General features: G+C 40.0%; 1 protein-coding gene across 5 annotated transcripts in view; it reads right to left on the bottom strand.

Moving 5' to 3' along the window:
- Positions 1-21,120, bottom strand: part of SCUBE2 (signal peptide, CUB domain and EGF like domain containing 2) — a 48,257-nt gene that overhangs the window by 8,089 nt on the left and 19,048 nt on the right. For 2 of the 5 annotated variants that reach the window (XM_083477016.1, XM_083477018.1), the window contains exons 6-18: positions 20,802-20,918; positions 19,502-19,591; positions 17,914-18,030; positions 16,672-16,794; positions 14,430-14,546; positions 13,005-13,127; positions 12,222-12,332; positions 11,773-11,859; positions 10,142-10,246; positions 8,571-8,729; positions 8,012-8,215; positions 4,765-4,935; positions 567-734 (exon numbers count right to left, since the gene is read on the bottom strand). In XM_083477016.1, the coding sequence (XP_083333142.1) occupies positions 567-734; positions 4,765-4,935; positions 8,012-8,215; positions 8,571-8,729; positions 10,142-10,246; positions 11,773-11,859; positions 12,222-12,332; positions 13,005-13,127; positions 14,430-14,546; positions 16,672-16,794; positions 17,914-18,030; positions 19,502-19,591; positions 20,802-20,918 (1,692 nt within the window). The remainder of the gene's footprint in view (positions 1-566; positions 735-4,764; positions 4,936-8,011; positions 8,216-8,570; positions 8,730-10,141; positions 10,247-11,772; positions 11,860-12,221; positions 12,333-13,004; positions 13,128-14,429; positions 14,547-16,671; positions 16,795-17,913; positions 18,031-19,501; positions 19,592-20,801; positions 20,919-21,120) is intronic. The other 3 variants (XM_083477017.1, XM_083477019.1, XM_083477020.1) reach the window with 3 other exon arrangements.

The following is a 21,120-nucleotide window of genomic DNA, read 5'->3' as shown; positions in this document are numbered from 1 at the left end:
GTTGGAGTCCCAACAACATCTGGACGGCTTCAGGTTTCCCACTCTTGATACAGGAAAAAAGTCCTGAGGATTAGTCTATCCTGCTTGAATATATTCTTTCCAATTAGTCCCTGCCCAACAAGCACTTTGGGCCATGTGTATGAATGGAAAAGGGAGGAGTTGCCTCCAGCATGCTTTGAGTGCTTTCCAGCTGCTCAGCCCTTGCCTCAGAGTTTATCAGCGGCTCTGCTGCTTATCAGAGTGAGGCCTAAAGGTGATACCAAGGTCTACGGCAGGAAATGTCACCTGCTTTGCACAGTGGCAGCATCGTAGCCAATGAGGTTATCTAAGGCATGGCTATTGCCACCATGGCGACACCATGTTGTTCCTGACACTGGATGTGAATATGAGTTTTATTGTGAGAATGAGCACTTCTTTTGGCTATTAAACAAGATCAGTATTCTAAGTAAATGAATAGACTAGATCTCCAACTTTTATATTTGCAGTTGAAAGGAATGCTTTCACCCTTAAAAAGTGGAAATGAAAAGTGTGGTTGCCTATGTTCCTCGTGCATCCTTAATTCTTACCTTTAGTCTCACAATTCTGAAACACTGTTGCACCGGTAAGTTTTGTCATCAAACCTCCACCACAGGTAAAACAAGATGTTCGACCTGGCTCAGGCTGATATGTCCCCAAAGGACATGCAAGACAAGGCTTAAATCCATCAACTGAGTATTCACCTGGTGAGCACTGTCCTGTGGGGGAGGGGAGAGAATATACATTACTGTAAGCCAGAGATTTTCAACCAACTGCATTCTTTCTGTGGTACCCTGTGGGGCTCAGGAGCCCAGTTATGTCACCTCTTGCCTGCAGAGCTGGCAGCCTCTCACCCTCAGCCTCCTCTCCTTGGGAGTCCTCTGGGCAGCTGCAGCTGCCCCCCACCCCCAGTCTCTGAGCTGCCCCCCACAAGAGAGGTGCCTTCTCCTACTGCCCCACAGGGGCCTGGGAAGCACCCTCTGGCCAGCCCCAGAGGCACCATTCACCTAGGGAGCTTGTAGCCAGGGCCGCTGCCGCAAACACCTGTGCAAGCCTTTGGGATGCAGAAATGCAAGAGGGTATCAGAGGAGGGATGGAAGGAAAGAGGGACAGAGGCCAGTGTTGGTCGCAGCACCCCTGACCATTCAAGGCACCCCAGGGTGCCACAGCACATTGGTTGAAAACCACGGCTATAAGCCATGGATTTTTTGGCAAGCCTATAATATACTGGAGCCTCTGTTGGTGGAAAGTCCTATTGCAAGATAGAAAATGATAGTTACTAAAAATCTGAACTAAATGCAGTTCAAAATAAAAATAGGAACTTGCAGCTAAATAGGTGTCCTAATCTGGCCACTGACATGCATCCAATTCTGAGAGTTACCTAATCCTGGAACTAGAAATCAGCAGTTGCCCTTCTATTACATGGTAGATCCATAGCTAATTCTTGTATTTCTTTTTAGAAAGTACTAATAACTTTATGGTGTTCCATTAAGGCAAAATCCAAATCCAACCACTTAACCGACTACATTGTGAATTTATCCTTCCAGAAATGGGAAGTCCAAATGCAAAGAGAAAATGCAGGGTTTTCATGATGGTTGAAAAGCCTCCTTTTGGAGTCTGTAAAGCACACTTCTGAACTAAACTGGCATTAGTAATCAAAGTATTAGAAATGCATTCACTTTATCATGGGTACAGCACCCACATACAGAGGAATTCTGTCAGGCAAAATGGGGCCCAGTGCCCCCACTCTCCTCCCCACCTGCACCCAGGCACCACAACAGGCTACTATGAGGAATAGGACCTCTTCATGTACCTTTCATATCCCCATGCAACATACCTTTCAGACACAGTCATGGAATGTCTAATAAGCCATGTAGAAAAAATTAGGTCCAGACCCTATCACTGAGCCTTTAGTATTATCTCCTCCATTCCTAAACTGCTTTGGTACCAATATACTATACAGACCGAGCTAACCTACTGGAACTGATTATATACACATAACCATCCTCTGCAGCTTCTTTATGTAAATCTCCAAGCAATATGTCTTCCAAACTTGCAGCAAGCTGATTGCCATGGCAGGCCAAATGATTAAAACTGTTCTGCAAGACATGGGATTACTGCTGCAGCTGTTTGGCTAAGCTGTGAAGTTCTGTCCTTTTAAAGAGCTGGTAAAACTAAAGCTGTTAGTTTTGGTTTATAGCTCTGATAAATCACTTCAGTGAATGGTTGTTTTTGTTAGGGGGGTTAAATTGGCCCTGGCATCATTTCAAGTTATTTAAGTTTGCAGCAAATAAGGCATTAACTGGTCATGATCAGGGATGAGGAATTTTGTTTACAGCTAATGAACTGAGTTTAATAGGGAGTGCCGCCTTGGCTTCTGAATAAAGAAGAAGCATGGAGCTGTATGTGCTTAATGCACCAAGGAAGAAAGAAAATTGCATGCTTAAATACTGACCCGTAGGTCATGACATCAAAAACCCATTTTTCCCCCTCCAACACTTTTTCTTTTGAGGTTGTAAATATAGCCAATGGATGTTACATACAAGTTTGAATGCTACAGAGCTGTTAAAATGTGAACTATCTAATGGATATGGATTTCTTTTGTTCTGTGATGAGAGTTTTAAGGCGTGCCACATCACCTACCAATATCCATTTGCTCTATCAATAAAGAGGCAAACTACATTATCCTAAAACATCATATTGTAGAAAATTTCTGGAGACTACTATACAGTGGCACCTCGGGTTAAGAACTTAATTTGTTCCGGAGGTCTAATCTTAACCTGAAGCACCACTTTAGCTAATGGGGCCTCCCACTGCTGCTGCTGTGCCACCGGAGCACGATTTCTGTTCTCATCCTGAAGCAAAGGTCTTAACCCAAGGTAATATTTCTGGGTTAGCATAGTCTGTAACCTGAAGCGTATGTAACCTGAGGTACCACTGTACTTTAGAGTAGAGAACTTCATGACTGACCGCATCTCCTTGCCATAAGCTCCCAGGATCACAGAAATTTAGAATGCCACAGAGAAACATTTTAAACTAGCCTTCCTTTTTCTTATTAATAATAATTGGTGAATGACCTTTTTATTCATAATATATTAAGCATATATAAGCACAAGAAAAATATAAAAATAAAAATACAGAATTTATCACTACTGTAGCTCTTCAAATATTTATGCTAAACATTTTTCCCAACAGAAGGAAGCGCCTTCTCAAAACCAAATTCATGTCTGTGATCCTTCTATATAAAAGGATGCAGTTTTATTTATACAAAGGAATTCTGAGCTCCCTTAATATAATAGAGCTTGCTCATTTCCCCTAAGTGCAACATTCCAGATTCTTATTAACCAACTTTGGACATCAGACACAGTTTTGATCTTTTCCAGAGTCTGGGCATGCATACATACTGGCAGCCACAATTAAATTCTGAATATCTATTTTCTTCCTGACTGCTCCCTGGATATTTCCTAAAAGCAGAACTTCAGGGGAATTTGGTAATGCAAATCTTGCCATTGTACAAATAATGTAAGAAAATCAGTACAGTGGTACCTCGCAAGACGAATGCCTCGCAAGACAAAAAACTCGCTAGACGAAAGGGTTTATTGTTTTTAGAGCTGCTTCGCAAGACGATTTTCCCTATGGGCTTGCTTCGCAAGACGGAAACGTCTTGCAAGTTTGTTTCCTTTTTCTTAACACTGTTAATACAGTTGCGACTTGACTTCGAGGAGCAACTCATAGAACGCGGTGTGGTAGCCTTTTTTGAGGTTTTTAAAGACTTTGGCGATTTTTGAAGCTTTTCCAAAACTTTCCCGACACCGTGCTTCGCAAGACGAAAAAAATCGCAAGACGACAAAACTCGCGGAACGAATTAATTTCGTCTTGCAAGGCACCACTGTAATTATCTTAGGAGAGCTGAGAGGTCTTACAGGATCCCCTTTCCTCTATTATATTTTATATTTCTCTACATTCTTTAAAATCAAACTGACGCATAAGTGTTAAGGTATGATAAAGAATCATAGATGTGGGAGGTCATCTAGCCCAAATCTCTGCCAATGCAGGAAATCTGCTGCTATAGCATCCTTGTTTAGCTACACTTTAAAACAATGTTGACATAAATGTATAAACTGTACAGGAGAATATTTTATCATTGCCCACAGTTCTACATGTCTGGCAAAAACGAGAGAAAAAGTGAAAGGTCTTCTTCCTCTTAGTAAACTACATTTTCCAGATACAGAATGTTGCACAGATTATAGTGTCTGAAGTATCATAAAATATTTGACAAATTTAGATTAATGGAAACTGATGTGCTATAGCCAGCATGGGTCATCTTCCTTCCACCTAAGACTGTTTCTTAGTTTTCCTTTATTTCCACTTTTCCCCAAACTGGTGCAAGAATCTGATACTAAACTGATCAAAGAAGCACATGGCAAGGATGTACTGGAAGCTGGCAACTTTACCTCTCTTCAGGCTGCATTCTATAGAAATTCCATGTTATCTCCAGATGCATCAGGGCAGACAACACTGGGAAGGCGAGTACAGTAATGAAATATACCTACACCTACACCTCCACATCCATATACATATTGATCGCCATCTACTCCAAACCTGCACACACATGCAGTGCAGACACTGTCCAGACCAATGTAAACATGGTATGTGAGAAAAGAAGGCTGAACTAATGGGTGCTTTCAAATCATACCAAGGAGGAAGAAGCAATAGTGTTCATGACTCTGTAATGTGCAACATCCTCACCTCCACATTCAGATATACTGTGAGCTCCAGCTGTTTTTTGGTTTCCGGGATTCTGTGGGTTTGGGCAAGGTTCACAAGTTATTTGGCCTTCGTTGTCTTGGTAAGTTCCATTCGGACATAGAATGCAGCTTTCTTGCTCCCCATCGTAATATGTTCCAACACTGCAGCTAGCTGAGAAGAGAAGAGAAAACCATCAGCAACAATGAATCGGTGATCATTTTCTATGGGATGGGTGGAAATGGGGATAACCAGGAGGCAGAGAATTGAATCCCATTTTTTTTACTTTGGGACTTTTTTCATGCTGTGTGCCTCATGGTCATATTTAGGGTCAGGAAGTAAATTTTCTGTCTGGTCACATATAGGGGAAGGCTTCTGCTTCCCCTATAGATAGAAAAATTGACCCTCAAGTAAAGGCTTGATCATTTGTTCTGTTTCAAGAAGACTGCTCTCAGGTTTTTAAAAACCATCTACAGAGACCCAAATGGATTGTCCTACTTTGTGAGGGGTTGGCTTACATGGACTTTAAGTCTTTTTGCCCTATGATTACGGCAGAACCATAGGTTAGTGAAAATGTTTCAAGTTAAATAACTGGTAACAGGACTGATTGATAAACTCCTCTTCTCTGGGATAATTATAGCATAGAATACTTGGCTAACTAAACTACTGAAGTATAAGGCAACTTCCTGTTTAATTTCACTTCAGTGAAAGGAACTAGAGTGACCCTCTCCCACCAAAATCAGTGGGATTTCAAAGTTCTTTGACTAACTATCCACAGCTACTGTCTGGGCCTTTGCATATTTAATAGTTTGAACAGAAGCTGCAGAAACAATCTCTCATTGGTATGTTTGGGAAAGAGATCTAAAATTGTTCGTTTGTTTATATTATTAGTACCCTGCCCATCTCCTTGTCCTACTCCTCCCGCCCCTCAAAATAAGGACTATGTATTTCTGACCATTCTTTGCAGAGTTATGTATCCTATCAGAGGACTGGTTCCCAGTCAGATAGTCCTTCCTAGTTCTTTCCATGGCTGTAAAATATAACCCTTTCCATCTCCATCCTATTAAAAGAGACCCTTGTGCAGCATTCATTAGAATGGCTACACTATAAATGAGCTAAGTCTTTTCAGAAATATTTAAGGTCAATGCTTGCTTGTGAAACGTTATCCTCTATGATGTGTCCAGTTCCCTGAAAATCAAAGGGTGGGTGTGTCAGTGTGCACATTTTTAAAGCTACTGAAGCACAACTGATCACTCTGTATGGAGCAAAAACTGAAATAAAAATGTCGCCGCAGCCTTAAATTCTTCTGTACAAATATTAGTTTAAAAATTAAGCTGCAAAGTTTTAGTCCCACAGAATAAAGCACAAGGTGTGCCACACAGTACAAAAAAGTCTGTTTTCACAACAAAGAGCAACGACTTGGAAATAATGGCACTACATCAAGGATTCAGCAAGCTTTCTTTGCCTGCTTTTTATTTCCCCACGACCTGCTTGTTTTCCTTCAAATGAGCTGAAGAACCATTTGCCTTCAGCAGGATTCATTCCTATAACCACTGTCTTTGTTTGTCTTCAGTGACCATTAAAATCCTATTCTTAATCACTGCAACTCTTTGAAAAAGTGAAAGCTATTCTGATGCAAAAGAAAGAGGGGGAGAAAGGCAACTCCAGGGAGCCAGGAATAGTAGTTATAAGGACATTTAAAGGCGCTTTCACTCTATTCAATACTTTTAGCCTTTAAGATTTTGATGCCATGGACAAACTCTATAGTGTCTCCATGATGGAAAAAGGTGAGCCTCATAAAAGAGGTCGTGATCCACAACTAACTGTTCCCCTAAGAGCCATGCCCTGACTTTATAAGAAAAACACAAAAACCCGATGGAAACTTATTTCTAAGCAGCCCTCTGTATTGTTTTAGGATCTTTTTGTTTTGGTCTTTATTGGTTCACAAGCTGTGGTCATATGGGTAAATTATGCGCATTAGGAGTTAGGTCTTGAGTCTATTATTCCTTAAGCAGCAGGTTGGCAGAACAGCCAGCTATTTATCTCTGGTTTGGAAAATTTATTCCCCTCTCCCCCAGCACCTCTTTCAAGATCTTTTCATTTGAAAGGAAAGAAAGTTGCAAGATGTTGGGAATCAGATACATGGAAAAAAACAGCAGGGGAAAAAATTTCTAAACAGAAAGTTCTTTGTGTCACATTTTCTTCTTTTTAGAGAAAAAAACCTGAGCCACAGTGAAAGTTAATGTTCTTTTGGTGAAGTATCACTTTATATGCTTACAGTACAACGAAGACTGACTGAAAGACGCATTTGTGCCCCGTGATGCAATTTTAAAAAAATCAATGCTGATGATGCAAGTTAAAATCAAACATTAAAATGCAAACACTGAAAACACCATCCTAACAACATCATAATATAGATAATAAAACCTAATATAACAGCATCAGATTTACTAAACATTTAAAGTCTGTGCAAATACCTAACGTGTGCTTCAAATGCCTACACTTGCAACAGTTAACACTTACTGCGAGACGGGAAGATTCATTTATGAATATAGAGAGGGTAAAAACTGGGAAACACTTGCCTTTCTAAATTTATGGAGTTCAGAAGGATACAAATACAACCTATTCACACGGTTTATTAGCCCTCATACAGCCAGCCCATAGGATGCCACAGCTGCGCATTACAGAAATGAGAAGGAAAGAGTCACCCTGAGTCTTGTGCTCACACGCTTCCCCTCCCATCTCCCCCGCAATTGGCCACAATGAGGACTTTAGCAGAACTTATTCTCACTTTCCACTAACACTTGCTTGTCATGTTGCACTCGTGGTTTGAAGATGGCTTGCTCTGAAACTGACTAGAATTTGCAGTTTGACAAGTTTCTGATCCATACATAAGGTCATATGAGGTTTTATGCAAAGTGAAGTTAAACACTGTTGAAGGTCACCTCTCAGCTGTGCACAGGAAGAAAAAGAAAGAGGAAGGTAGAAATGTGTGAGCCCAAGACTCATGGTGGCATCTTCCTGCTAATGCCTGTAAAGCTAAATCATGGTTTCTTTTTCCTGTCTCCACTCCACTTGGGTTAGCTGTACCCGCAGCCAATCAAAGTGAGGTTTCCTGCTCAGCACTTTGCGAGACGCTCCACTCTGGTGGAATTCCACTGCACTGCTTCACCAGACTCTGGTCTTTCTTAGCTTTCTGTCACCGTTACATACGCGTTAGATCAATGCATCTGATCACATCTGTGCTTACCACATTTGTTGCCCACATGCCTTTGACCCAGGCCACAGATTTCTTGTGTTTCCAGCACCCTGACAGATTTTCTGGCCACATCATGATTCACACCAGACAGGCGAATATGGAATTGTTCTTTATTGATCACCTTCCGCAACGTTCTAATTGCTTTACGAAGCCTTTTCTCGGTCCTCTTACGTGCACAGCTCAGATTGCATGTTTCTAGAAAGGTACAGGTGGTCGCGATCAAGAGCAGAAAGCACTAAAGTGCAACAATACTAGATTCAAAAGAGTTGTCAGTGCAATAATGGTAGACTGTATTAACTACGGCAATACATTATTCTGTGTTAAAATTTTCAATATACCCAAAACAGACAGCAATTAAATGGTGAACATCTAGTGATAGTAGCTTTCTGACCATAGGGGAAATGAATATTAAAGCTTTAAAACAGGAGATACTTTTTTCTTTTTGCATGAAGGTGAAAGTGAAAGAGAGAGAAATCAAGGAACAAACTGCAACAAAGCTCCCTCAAACCCATAATCTTTCAATTGTATTGTGGGTTCCTTTCCAACCAACCTGTCACCTCCTTTTGGTTTGTTTCAAGCTCAAAGTCTGCAGATATAAACATTTCTCTAGCTGCCTTCAAGCTGCTGAGGTCTCCAAGAGTTCTCTTGCCAGAACTGCACGTCAGATTTACATAGTAGAAGTTCTTCTCCAATACTGAATTGTGTTTCTCTGTGTGAAGAAAATTAAAGGAAGCAAGAGCCATCTATGCTGTAGGGCCTTTCTAAGGCTTGATAAATGTTGCCGAGAAAATGGTTATGGGGCTGTATGATTCATTCCAGATGCTAACAAACGACAAGCAACTGCACTCGATGGTGTATGGTACAGTCTGGTATTTGGACACATTTTCTATTTTATTAGACTAAAACCAGTGCCGAGGTCTTAATGCTGCCCAAATTAAGTTTATTGAAAATTAGCTCCATTGTTCCTTTTACACGCTTAAACCAGCTATGACAAAGCTCTACACCATTAAAAGTTCAAACTTGGACTGCCAGAACCTCAGTCAGTTTGCTACTAGGAAGATTTGCATGGCTATAGTTCTAAGCATTTGCTCACACATTGCATTTGTGTTAAGAATGAAAGGAAATGTGTCCAGGTGGCCCTAGGCTTGTGATTAGGTACCGTGTCTGGGAGTCCAGACATTTACTGCGTCACTTGTCAGCAAACTAATGCGGAAAAATTAACAGTGGCACCTCAAACATGGGCTGAGCTGTGTACCCTTGCATCAACAAGAAATCAAGTCAGTCAAGATGTATTCAACACTTTTCCTGGTGATGCACATACATAATCACTAGCCTTTGGGGCACATCCCATTTAGACTGCCCATATAGACTTCCCCCTTAACTGCCCTGTAACGTAACTTGATAGGAAATCTGAAGTTCTCCAACTATGGTTCTTTAAACTGTAATGCTCTCTAATCTTTAAGCCTTCCCCATTACACACCTGATGTACAAGCACACATTCTGACTGCAAAGGTTCCTGTCTATTTTGCACTCTTGCCGCGGCCCCCCGTTCTCTTTTGCCTGGGACTCAAAAGTCCATTTCTTCACCTGACCAATATTGGTCAGGGCAGCCTTGCTCCAACCCAGTTACTGACATTAACACTGTACCATCCCTCACGCAGCCTTGCCTATGAATGGCTACAGAAATTATTGTAGACTATCAAACTATAGAAAAATAATCTTAAACTCCTCCCATTGGATTCTTCTGCCGCTGAAGCTATTTTCAAACTCAGATCACCTTAGGCTATATATGTGTTCCGTTCCATGATGGGTGTTGGCTCCATATCCCACCTGGCACCTAACAATGGGTTATTAGGTGAGGAGGTCTGAAGCACCACATGGCAGCAGAAGTGAAAGGAGGCCTGGACCTGTCCTATGGACCTACCGTTGGACAGAGCGGTTGCAGGGAAGCAGAATAATATTGTTCTGACTAATCATGTATCTATAGTGCATGATCATGACCAAACATTACCAAGGTCCTTCAAAAAGTAACTACAACTACACATCACACACCACTGGGGGCCTCTGGCATTTACTGATCTACAAAATTAACCCGCTTTAATCGCACATATTCATCCATACCTGGTATTATATGATGAAGGGCATCTTGAAACATCTTACTCTTTCTCAAGTTACATTTTCCTTCATTAAATTTAAAGGTTACACTTGTCCTGATGGTAGAAAGATCTTCAGGAAGAAACATTAAAATTGTTACTTTCCTATGCCAGGACGTAAAACCAAGCAGGTAACTCAGGTGGCTTTCAAACACTGCATCATCAACACTTTGAAAATAAAAAAGTGACCACCTGCTTCTCTCTCCAAGAGAAAGAGCTTTCGCATAAAGTGAAAGCAAAGCAATAAGAAGTTTGTGGAATGCTCTTGCCAGGGAAGCTTGCCAGGTGCCTTCATTATACATTGTTAGGCGCCAGGGGAAAATGTTCCTCTTCAACCAGGCCTTTGCCTGATTAACATTCTATGTCCTTTTAAAAGTGTTTGGGGGGTTTCTTTCTTTTTTCTTTGTTTTTATTATGTATTTTGTGTTTTTATTTTGTATTTCTATGCTGCAAACTGCCCTGAAATCTTCAGATGAAGGATGTTTTAAAACTTAATAAATAAACAAAGACAAAGTTTGCAATTCATCTGCTCCACTAATGCCATATGAATACTATTCCTGGCAACTGGTAGACTGTATAGCAGCATCCCTAATGCATTTAAAAGCAGAACCATCCCTTCTACTTCTTATTTTCATGTGTGAATGCTGTTGCTTTTGGATCCAAAGCCTACACAAATGAGGGATGCATCACCAGGCTTGGGGGAAATCCCAAAGTTTGCAGAACTACAAAAAAAACTTTAGGGGAGAACTATGGGTTATTGTTGGGGTGGGGAAACAGCTTAAGAAGGACTGAGTGTGCTTAATGGCCATGGGATGCTAACTGACAAGTGGAGCATGGAGAACAGAAAATGGTAGCAATGACAATCCTGTAGGACTGAATAGGAACACGTTTTATTAAAGGCTTATTAAAGGCTTTATTTTCTTATTTTATTAAAGGCACGATTTATTAAAGGCTTATTAAACCTTTATTAAAGGTTTATTAAAGACTCGTAAAGTCTGCCTTACACTGAGCCACACTAATGATCCACCTAGACCAGCATTGTGTGCCCTGAGCACAAGTCACTGCCAAAGACTGCTCTCCAAACCCTGCTAACCTGAGATGATTTATAAGAGATACCTACGAAAGAAGCAGGGATCTTCCCCTCTGCCACTGAACTATGCACTGTCTTCAAGAATCTACAAAAGGCTACTCTAGTTTGGTTGCCCTTTTTAACAAAACAGCAGCACAAAACTTGGGTTGCAACATTTATTCCGTTAATTGATTAAAAACTTTAGGATCAGTTTTAAAAAGTGCCCCCGACTAACTGGGAAGCAGATTGTTGTTTTTTTCAAAAAATTGCCAATAAAACCGCTTGCAGAATCCAAGGTTGGCAGTGCCATCTTAAAAAACACTCCTCTTTTTTTCCCTCACAAGGTAATGCCTCTTCTATGAGGGTACCTGTTACAATAAAGTGAGTGTTTTCTACATAACTGTTTTATTCAGATGCAAATTTAGGCAGATTAGTAAATTAATTGACCACAATTTCTTTAATTAAGCAGAACCCTTAAAAGATAAACCAGCTCAAGCCCAACATGGAAAAATATATAGCAAATAATTTACCTAGAGCAGTTGACTCACTGGCATTTTGTTTTTTTTTCTTAAGTGGAGAAGGGCTGCCACATTTTATATTGTAGGAATCTTCAAGGCCTAAGAGACAGATCATAAAGCTATACAATAAAACAGAAACACATACTAGAATACTACTGAAATATATTCCTGGAAGCTCAATCCAGTTTCTGAATAGACTCTCAAGCTTACAGTACTAAGGCACAAGTGACGCATCACTAAGTCTAGAACGCATATTTATTTATTTTGAATATTTTGTCTGTCAAGTGTTTTTCACAAGGGAAATCTGGTATAAATTCATGTAGTAGAAGATGAATACTACAGAATGTGCATATGGATAGTGGCATATGATTTAATGAATATTTCCAGAATTTTTTAGGGTTTCTATTCTTTTACTTAGAAATAACAACAACAATATAATCACTGTGTTCTGCATGACTTACCAGAGGTCAGATGAATGTCAGAGGGGCAGATTAAAAAACACCTATTGCTTCCATCAGTCTTAATGCAGTGCAGAGATATTTTGGGTAAACTGACATCAGGCATGGACCTTTCTATAGGGCAAAATACAGATACACACGGGAGAAGAAAACTAATGACAGATATGGTTCTAAAATGCAAATGTGAAGCTATGCATGGCACAAAATCAATATTGATGAAGCAGGAAGGCACAAACAGTATATATACATTTCCTCTTTTCTATAAAATACTGAATTTTTTTTTTTTTTAATGCAGGCAACCACAAAAGGAAAAACAGCCCAGATTAAAAGCACAGGAAAGAAAGCATCAAAGACCTGAAAGTATCTCCTGTTTTGTTTTGTTTTGAAGCCAGCTTTGACAGACAGCCATGATGGCCAGTTAGAAACAAAATAGTACTGCAGGCTGAATACATACAATAGATTTTTCAGAGGACTGGCTGCAATTTGAAAGATGGATCACTGCTCTTAGTATCACACTTTCACCTCATGGTAAGCAGATTCTAAAGATATTTGACTGCTTCAGAAACCTGGTTCAGATGCAATGGTGAGATAAAAGAAACATGGATGTATGATAAGAGAAGTGCACTCTCTTTCAGATCACTTCCAGCTCTTAAAAAGTATTGTCTGTCTTCGGCCGTGATAATGCGGATCCACACTGCTGTGCTCAATAGATCATTGTTATCAAAATTGCTTCAAATGTGCAGGAAACCAAAGTTGCAAAAACCATTGGGGGCTCTTGAATCTTACCAACACAGTCCTTTTTGTTCCAGTGTAACTTGTGGCCAGCATCACAGTGGCATTCATAATCCCCCGGTGTGTTTACGCAGGTATGCTGGCAGCCACCATTGTTGATGCTACACTCATTGACATCTATAGCAGAATGGGGTGTGGGGAGAGAGACATTTAACCAAAAAATTAGTGCAGTTCCTACTGTGCTCAGCATAGAGTAGCACATGCAAAACTACTGCTGGGTACAATAATACATTCGCTATGCTGGGGGTAGCCAATGTGGCACCTGCCAGGTATTGCTGTATTCCAGCTCCACCCATATCCCTGACCACTGGATATGCTGGCTAGGAGTTGGAGCCCAACAAAATCTGGAGGGCACAAGCTGGCTACTGCTGGACTATGGTATATATAGAAAGTGTGGTAAGATCTCTCTATCTCTCTCTCTCTCTCTCTCTCTCTCTCTCTCTCTCTCACACACACACACACACACACACACACTTAATTGTAAGCTTGTAAAATTCAATAGAATTTTGGGCCAAATAAGTGAGCTTAGTTCTGAAGCCTGGGGAACCTAAATATGCATATATATTATTTTATTAATCACCCTTTCTTCTAAGAGCCCAGGGCATAAGAACCCAAGATGCATAGCACAAGGTAAACAACAAAATACATTACTAAATAAAATGCATACAGAACTAAAATATTACAAAATAACAAATGTCAAAACCTAGACTCATGATTTGTCTTGCTCTAGATAAGCCACAAGCTGCAACCAATGTTTCTTATTGGTTTAGAGCGGGTGCTTTGTCTGGAGCAAAACATGCCAGAAGTCTAGGTTTGGACAACATGCTAAGCCAAACCATGATTTAACTCACAGCAGAAGAGCCAGAGGTGGAGTAAAGTGTCACGGTTTGGTTTACTGTTATGTCGGAATCAAAATAAAATGACTTGAAGGCCCAGGCTTTCCCCACAGGAACATTTTAAAACCATACGAGACTGTAAATGACTTTCTTAGCTTGTCAAAGCTACGTCTACGTATTTTGGTTAGAAAAAACTAAATTACAAACATAATCTGTTTTTTGAAACCTTTTTTAATTAGGGCTAGCCTTGGAGGTAGCTACCGTGCATAATACCTGCTGAAACCTATGGGCGTTTTGCAGGCAGCCATTCTGCAAAACCTCTCTCTTAGTACCCAAGTGTGGAATGCAACTGTTTGTTCTAATAGACATAGTTGCTTTCCAGTAAAAGTGAGAAGGAAAAGTTACTTCAGCAAAAGTATGATAAATACACAGTTAGTAGCTTTCTGCTTCAAACTGACCAAAAAGGAGAAAGGCAAACATCTGAAAAATCTGCAGCACTGGGTTTAAAACCCACATTTCCAATTGATGTTAAAGATAGCACAAGCAATAAGCATGCCAGCAAGAACTTTATATATACACTCACCTCCACAATGTGTGAAGCCATAGAGTGTGTATCCTTTGTTGCAAGTACACTCAAAAGTGCCTGGATGATTGATGCATATATGGTCACATGTTCTTTCAAATGTACATTCATCAATGTCTGCAATTTTTAAAGGGACACTTCATTATTTCACTTTATGATTAGGAGACATTTATATACTAGGAAAGATGGATGAAAAGAAAAGTACTGGATTTTTTTGAAAAAGTACTGGATTTTAAAACACCATGAGGCAGTTAGTATATCAAATGTGGCAAACCAAAGAGTAGAACTGCTGTTCAAGTGAATTCTTATGCTTTTTTAGACCACTGAAAACATTTTGTTATAAGGTAGCTGAGACCAGGCAAAGAGGAAACAATATTTATCAAGCAATACTTAACTTTCCTTCTTCTTTTTCCTACTGACTTAACAACGGTATAAAACATTGGTCTACTGATTAAAATGCCACTGACTGCAGAATAATAAAGTGGTTCTTTGTATCTCTGGGCAGGCAAAATATAGTAAGTCGATAGCCAGCAGGTATTTTCTAAAAATAGAGGTGTTGGAACTTGAGGTTCTTTAGAAACTTTCCCTAGCCAACCAACCTTCCTAATAATCCAAGCAGGGAGGAGACAGCAAGGAAGGAAGGTGCAGTTGCTCAGAGGAAAATAAAAAAGTAGTATTTTTTGCGTTGCAAGGGCCAAACTAAACATTACACACTGATGCATGTAACATCATTCTGATTGCCCTTTAAAAGGTGGGAAAGACAGTTTGGAGGCAGGTGTGGGGAGGTGAGAATGAAATAGCTGTAAGGGTGTGCCTTTTCTCACCTGCTATTTCCACTCTCCACATTGCCTCTTAAAACAGCTCCTTCCTCCAACACAGATTTTAATAAATATTTTCTTGAATTTAAAAAGGAGGCCACTGCTCTGGAGGAAATTTGGAAAAATGGGCAAGGAAGGTGGTAAGCACCCCCTCCCCTATCAGTTCTCTAATCCCAACCACCCCCTAGAAGTGGCTCTTCCCATTTTTAATAGGGCAATCGGCATCCATACATTTTTTGTGGAATGCCTTGGTTTATCCAGAATACACCATTTTGTTGGTACTTAATACAACTGCTATATGACATTTAATACTGAAATCATTGTTCTAGAAATAACAGGACGTGGGTGGTGCTGTGGTCTAAATCACTGAGCCTAATGGGCTTGCCAATCATAAGGTCGGCAGTTCAAATATGTGCAACGGGGTGAGCTCCCGTTGCTCTGTCCCAGCTCCTGACAACCGAGCAGTTCGAAAAAGCATACTAGAGCGAGTAGATAAATGGGTACCATTGTGGCAGGAAGGTAAATGGTGTTTCCATGCACTCTGACACTCCTCATGGTGTCCCATTGTGCCAGAAGTGGTTTAGTCATGCTGGCCACTAGACCCAGAAAGCTGTCTGTGGACAAATGCCAGCTCCCTCAGCCTGAAGAGAAATGAGTCCTGCACTCCATAGTGCAATTCGACTGGACTTAACCATCCAGGGACCCTTTACCTTTTTACCTTACCTTTTACATTTTCTAGAAATAACCCAGCCATATAGAGGCCAGAAGGTGAACATTGTACATAGACAACACCCAGATGGAGGTTGAGATCAGGGATTAAAAGATAAGTAATTGGTAGGAAAATTAATAATAGGTAGGTGCACAAAATACTGTATTCAGCTAGCACTTGTGTAGGTTTTTAAACTGTTAACATATTATTATTTTTCTTAGAAAAAAATAGCCTACTTCAAACACAAATTTGAATAGTAGCACAATTTTAATTAAATAATGAGCTAACTACTGATCGTTCCAGCAAGAATGTGGTTGGTAAACAGATTAGGTGGAAAGATGAGAGACTTAATACTAAAAAAAAACTGTATTCAAATGGTACTTTCACTTGAACTCTCATCAATTCTACATTTCCTATTTGTCATGCTACATCTGATCTTAAAAAAACAACAACCAAAAGATAAAGAATAGTGGATTGAGTTTTGGGTTCTTGGTAATCAGTTCTGCTTTGCAGAAGTCATTGTCAATCATGGCTTCATAAATGGTTGTCTAGAAAAATGGATTAATGCACCTACTAAGGCTGAGAGAAGCTGAGTCATGAAATAAATTCAATTCCAGAACATTATTTCTGGAATTCATTAGCACCTCATTACTACCTACATGCTCAAACTGTTCCAAACATATTTATATTTTTTATTGCTTGCCCCTACACATACCTTGACAAGACTTTTCATCAGTTAATAATTTATAGCCTTTTTTGCAGCTGCAATCAAAACTACCAATGGTGTTTCTGCAAAAGTGATCACATCCACCGTTACTGGCCTGACATTCATCAATATCTGTAAATAAAGAAACAAAGGATACAAAGCTTGATTTCCTTTTCTTGACAGATCCTAAAACAGGTAAATACCGTAAATATCAACCATTTTCTGAGTGCTCCTCCCATCTCCTTATACAGCAACCATTAGATTCTCTATCTTTTTTTAAAAAAAAAATACCCTGCTAGGCCACAAGGATTCTAGTTTCAAGTAATTATATAACATTTTAATATTTAAATTATATAACATTTAGGAAACATCTGAAGGCAGCCCCATATAGGGAAGCTTTAATGTTTTATTATGCTTTTATATATGCTGGAAGCCGCCCAGAGTGGCTGGGGCAACCCAGTCAGATGTGTGGGTACAAATAATAAATTGTTGTTGTTTAAAAATAGTTTTAAAAGTACTATCATGCTGGGCTTAAGTCAGATTCCCACTGATTAAACCTGTAGTTCATACACTGTGTGCATGAACACAATAAAGTAATAAAATAAATTTATTAAAGGTTCCTATGAGGCCAGAATACATAGCTACAAAGGAGGCTGCCTGTGACAATTCTCAGTGATTCACTGTTCTGGTCTATCAGCCTCTGGCACGGCTGGGCAGCTCTGCTGAATTAGGTATGGCAGGATCGTTTTATGACTCCTGGAGCACAGAGGAAGCAGATTTATCTGCCCTCAAGAGGAGGTGCCCACAGAACCAGTGACACATGCAGAAACAAGAGGTTAAAGGGAACTAAAAAAAACGTGCACGTTGTTTTGTGACATATTGGTTTGCCTTATAAATACAGTGTCGTAAATTAAATGATGGAAGGTGGGTAGTTCATTCTTACACATTCTTCTTGCAACCCATATTGGTTCTACATGAATGGAAGAAAAGTCAGAAAATGCCCAAGAACCCCCAGCCAATTGCCAATTCTGGGTTATGTTTACTATGTATTTTAGACATGAACACCCTAAACACCCATTTCTAACTGTTTGAAAGTGGAGACTATTTAAAGGACCATATGCAAATTACAGCTGAGCTACCCACTTTTGCTTGTTTTCTTAATAATTTACAAATGGCAAGGTTTTCATTGGGATGCTGCAAAAGCAGCAATTTCTATATGAACATTGCAAAAAAAAAAAGTCTAAACTCTACCTTTGCATGTCTTCCCATCAAACTGAAGGGTAAATCCAAGAGGACAGCTGCAATGAACACCTGTTGAGGTGTCTTTACAAGTGCGATCACAGCCACCATTATTTACTGCACATGTTTCTAAGGAAAGGAAATAAAATCTGGCATTTGCAGAAGGAAAAACTAAAAGAGAATTTAAAAGCAGCATGTGGTATTTGATCTTTTCCAACTGAATTACTTCCATTCTAACTTGCCAATTTTAAATTAAGATATGGACAACTCTGTTACAGAAAACTTAAATTATAGCTTCAAAAAATTTTAACAGAAGATGTGACAACTGTAGCCAAATGTAAAGAAGGGGGAAAGCAAAGCCATGCTCACTGGCTCAACTCCATCTGCTGGGTCCCTGTTGCTGGTCCTGCCATCCTCCACATTTTGGAGGGCAAAGGACTGCAGTAGGGAACCTGCTATGCTCATGTCAGGCACTTTGTAATTAAGACTCCTGATCGGGCAATGGGAGATATTACAGGGAGGGCAGGGCCAGGGAACTCATCCTGCTCTTCACTTCTCGTGTTGGTAACCACATGAAGGCATGATGCCTGCATAAGATCCTGTGGGGTGGACAACTGACTACATTCACCCAAAGGATATGGACTCAGGCTTCATGTTTCCATGACAGAAGGTGCACTCAAATGTAAAAGAGCACTCTACGTCAAGTGAAGGTGAATGGATGTATCAAAGAAGAGGGTGTGCTTAACCATATTATCCTTAGCAGGCCACAGGTTTTTTTGGAGCAAATTAAGAGAAAGTACATGCCTTAATTAGGAAAATAACATTTTAAGGTCTTTAAATTAAGATAGGGGTTCTCATATCCTGCAGAATAGATGAATAGGCTTGAAATTTAAATTAATGTGAATGAACTCAATTCCTGGCCTTTGTGCAGAACTGCAGCTATGGCCCAAAATATGGCTATTCCTCCTCCCGAGGCAGACCAGCAGACTGGAAAGTGGAATGGATTCAAATCACAGTCTTAGGACTGTATTCTCTGCATCTTTACAAAGTCTCCTTGTCTGGGACACTACCTGAAGCACAATATTTGAAGGCAAGTCCTATTTTACTTCAAGAGAATTTCATTTTAATCAAGGGTGCTTGATCATTCCCCATTGTACATGATTTCTACATGCTTAGCCACATGACACGACTGGGGAAATTCTCTCTTAAGTTGCCAATAACCTCCTTCATAAAGATAAGATTGAATTCTATATGCTACTACAGATTTCAAACTTAGCGCAAGTAGGAAAGGTATAACCCCCTGTGCAAATGCATGAGTGCATTTGCATGAATCTGTGAGATACTTGACAAAGGGAAAGAACACAATATATGGTTCAACAGAATATTGAACCGTCTTGCCGAGAATTTCCCATGCTAAACTGTACCAGCATGAAAGCAGGCAAAATTCCCATTGACTTTATTCAGTAGAATGGGTAAAAGTGTTTCCTGATGCTGAAAATAATCATATAAGCTACAACACTTAAAACTGGGAAAATGGTATTTCACAAAGGAAGGTTTGGTAAGTTATCAGTGTCAACTATCAGACTAGAGCACTTCTTACCCATGAGCAGTCGCCGTTTCACCCGCTTGTCTACATCAGCTCCCGCTGTTGCATTGTTTTCAGAGAGCTCAGTTGCAGCCTCCTCTCTCTCTTTAAAAGCGAAAGAAAAGTAGTATCATAATTGGCCCTAAATGCAGTAGGTCCTACATTTTGGTTCAGGAAAGAATCCCCACCATTTCCTCCAACTCATGGGTAACTTTGAGCTGTGTTTGCTTGAATCCTATGTCAACATACAGGAGTCCAATTCACAATGGCCGTGTTCAAGTATAAAGCCTGTCATTAACTATTGTTAGGTGAATTCATGTGTGAATGAACTGTGTGCTAGTGCAAGCAGCCTCAATACGCTCACTTCACCTGTCCCTTTCTCCCAATGGGAAATGGCATGGCTGGCTTAAAAGTGCTCATGGTGTTTTTCTCCCAAACAAACCATTATAGGAAGCCAGGATGAACTTGAAATCCTAATGTAGAAAGACATGTGTGATCGGATAGGTATCATCATCATGACTTGGTGGGATGAGATGCAAAGCTGGAATATAGCAACTGAAGAGTATACCTTGTTCAAAATGAATAACACTTTAAAAAAAAAGAATGTTTCCACATGTAATACTTAAAAGTATCTTTTGAGTCTCTCTCCTTCCATTTGACTCGCATTGAGAACATTGTTAATGCAGAACTGAATGCAGAAGAGCAATGACATGTACAGTCTAGCCAATGCACAATTTACATCTTCATCACAAAGTGGTTTAGGTAAGGTAATTTTCTAAGGAAAGGTCTGTAGCTCAAGGATGGAGTGTCTGTTTTGCCCAGAGAAGGTCTCAGGTTCAATCCCAGGCATCACCAGCAAGGACTGGGAAGGTCCCCTGCCTGAAACTCTGGAGAGCTGCTGCCAGTCAGTGCAAGCAATACTGAGCAAGTTGGACCAATGATCTGACTTAGTTGAAAGCAGCTTCTTATGTTATGCAAACACCAATGAAAACACCAGTAAAGCCAATGAAAACTCTGCAGTTGCTCCTGAGAAATATTTTAAAGGAAAACAAAAGGGACAAAATATAACTCCAGCAAAGTTCTTTTCTCCATTGGAGTCTGGAGGATCAACATATTTTTTAAAAATTATAAGCAGACCTCCTTTCCTTCCAAAACCAACCATTCAAAGTTGCCTAATCAGATGTGGGGCATGTTTCTCACTTTGAAAGGTACAGTTTGACCAGCCAGCCATTTTTGAGCAAAATACGCAGAGATGGCTAAAGGCTGATGTCATACATATTTCGTCTAACTGAAAAGAATTCAAGTGCTTACATACCAAGGCAAGTTTTTCCATTGGAATGCAGCATGTATTCTGGATGACATCCACAAACAGGTCCATCATCAGCATCTTCACATGTATGCTGGCAACCACCATTCCCATGGTTGCAAGTCACTAAAAAGAAGACATAAAACTGAGCTTCAGAAGCATTTGCAAAGCCTATGGAAATCTGCAGCTCAGGGAGACTGTATCTTGAATATTATATCTTTGCCCTCCATGCATTTGGCATGCCTATGAACTATTTTATCAAGATTTTCATCTGTTGTGTATGTACTTTGACACAATTACCAAACCGAAGTTAATTATAACCACGAGC

Source organism: Podarcis liolepis (genome assembly GCF_965112155.1).
Source record: "Podarcis liolepis genome assembly, chromosome: 1".
Taxonomy (NCBI): Eukaryota; Metazoa; Chordata; class Lepidosauria; order Squamata; family Lacertidae; genus Podarcis; species Podarcis liolepis.
This window is presented reverse-complemented; position numbering and strand designations above follow the sequence as displayed.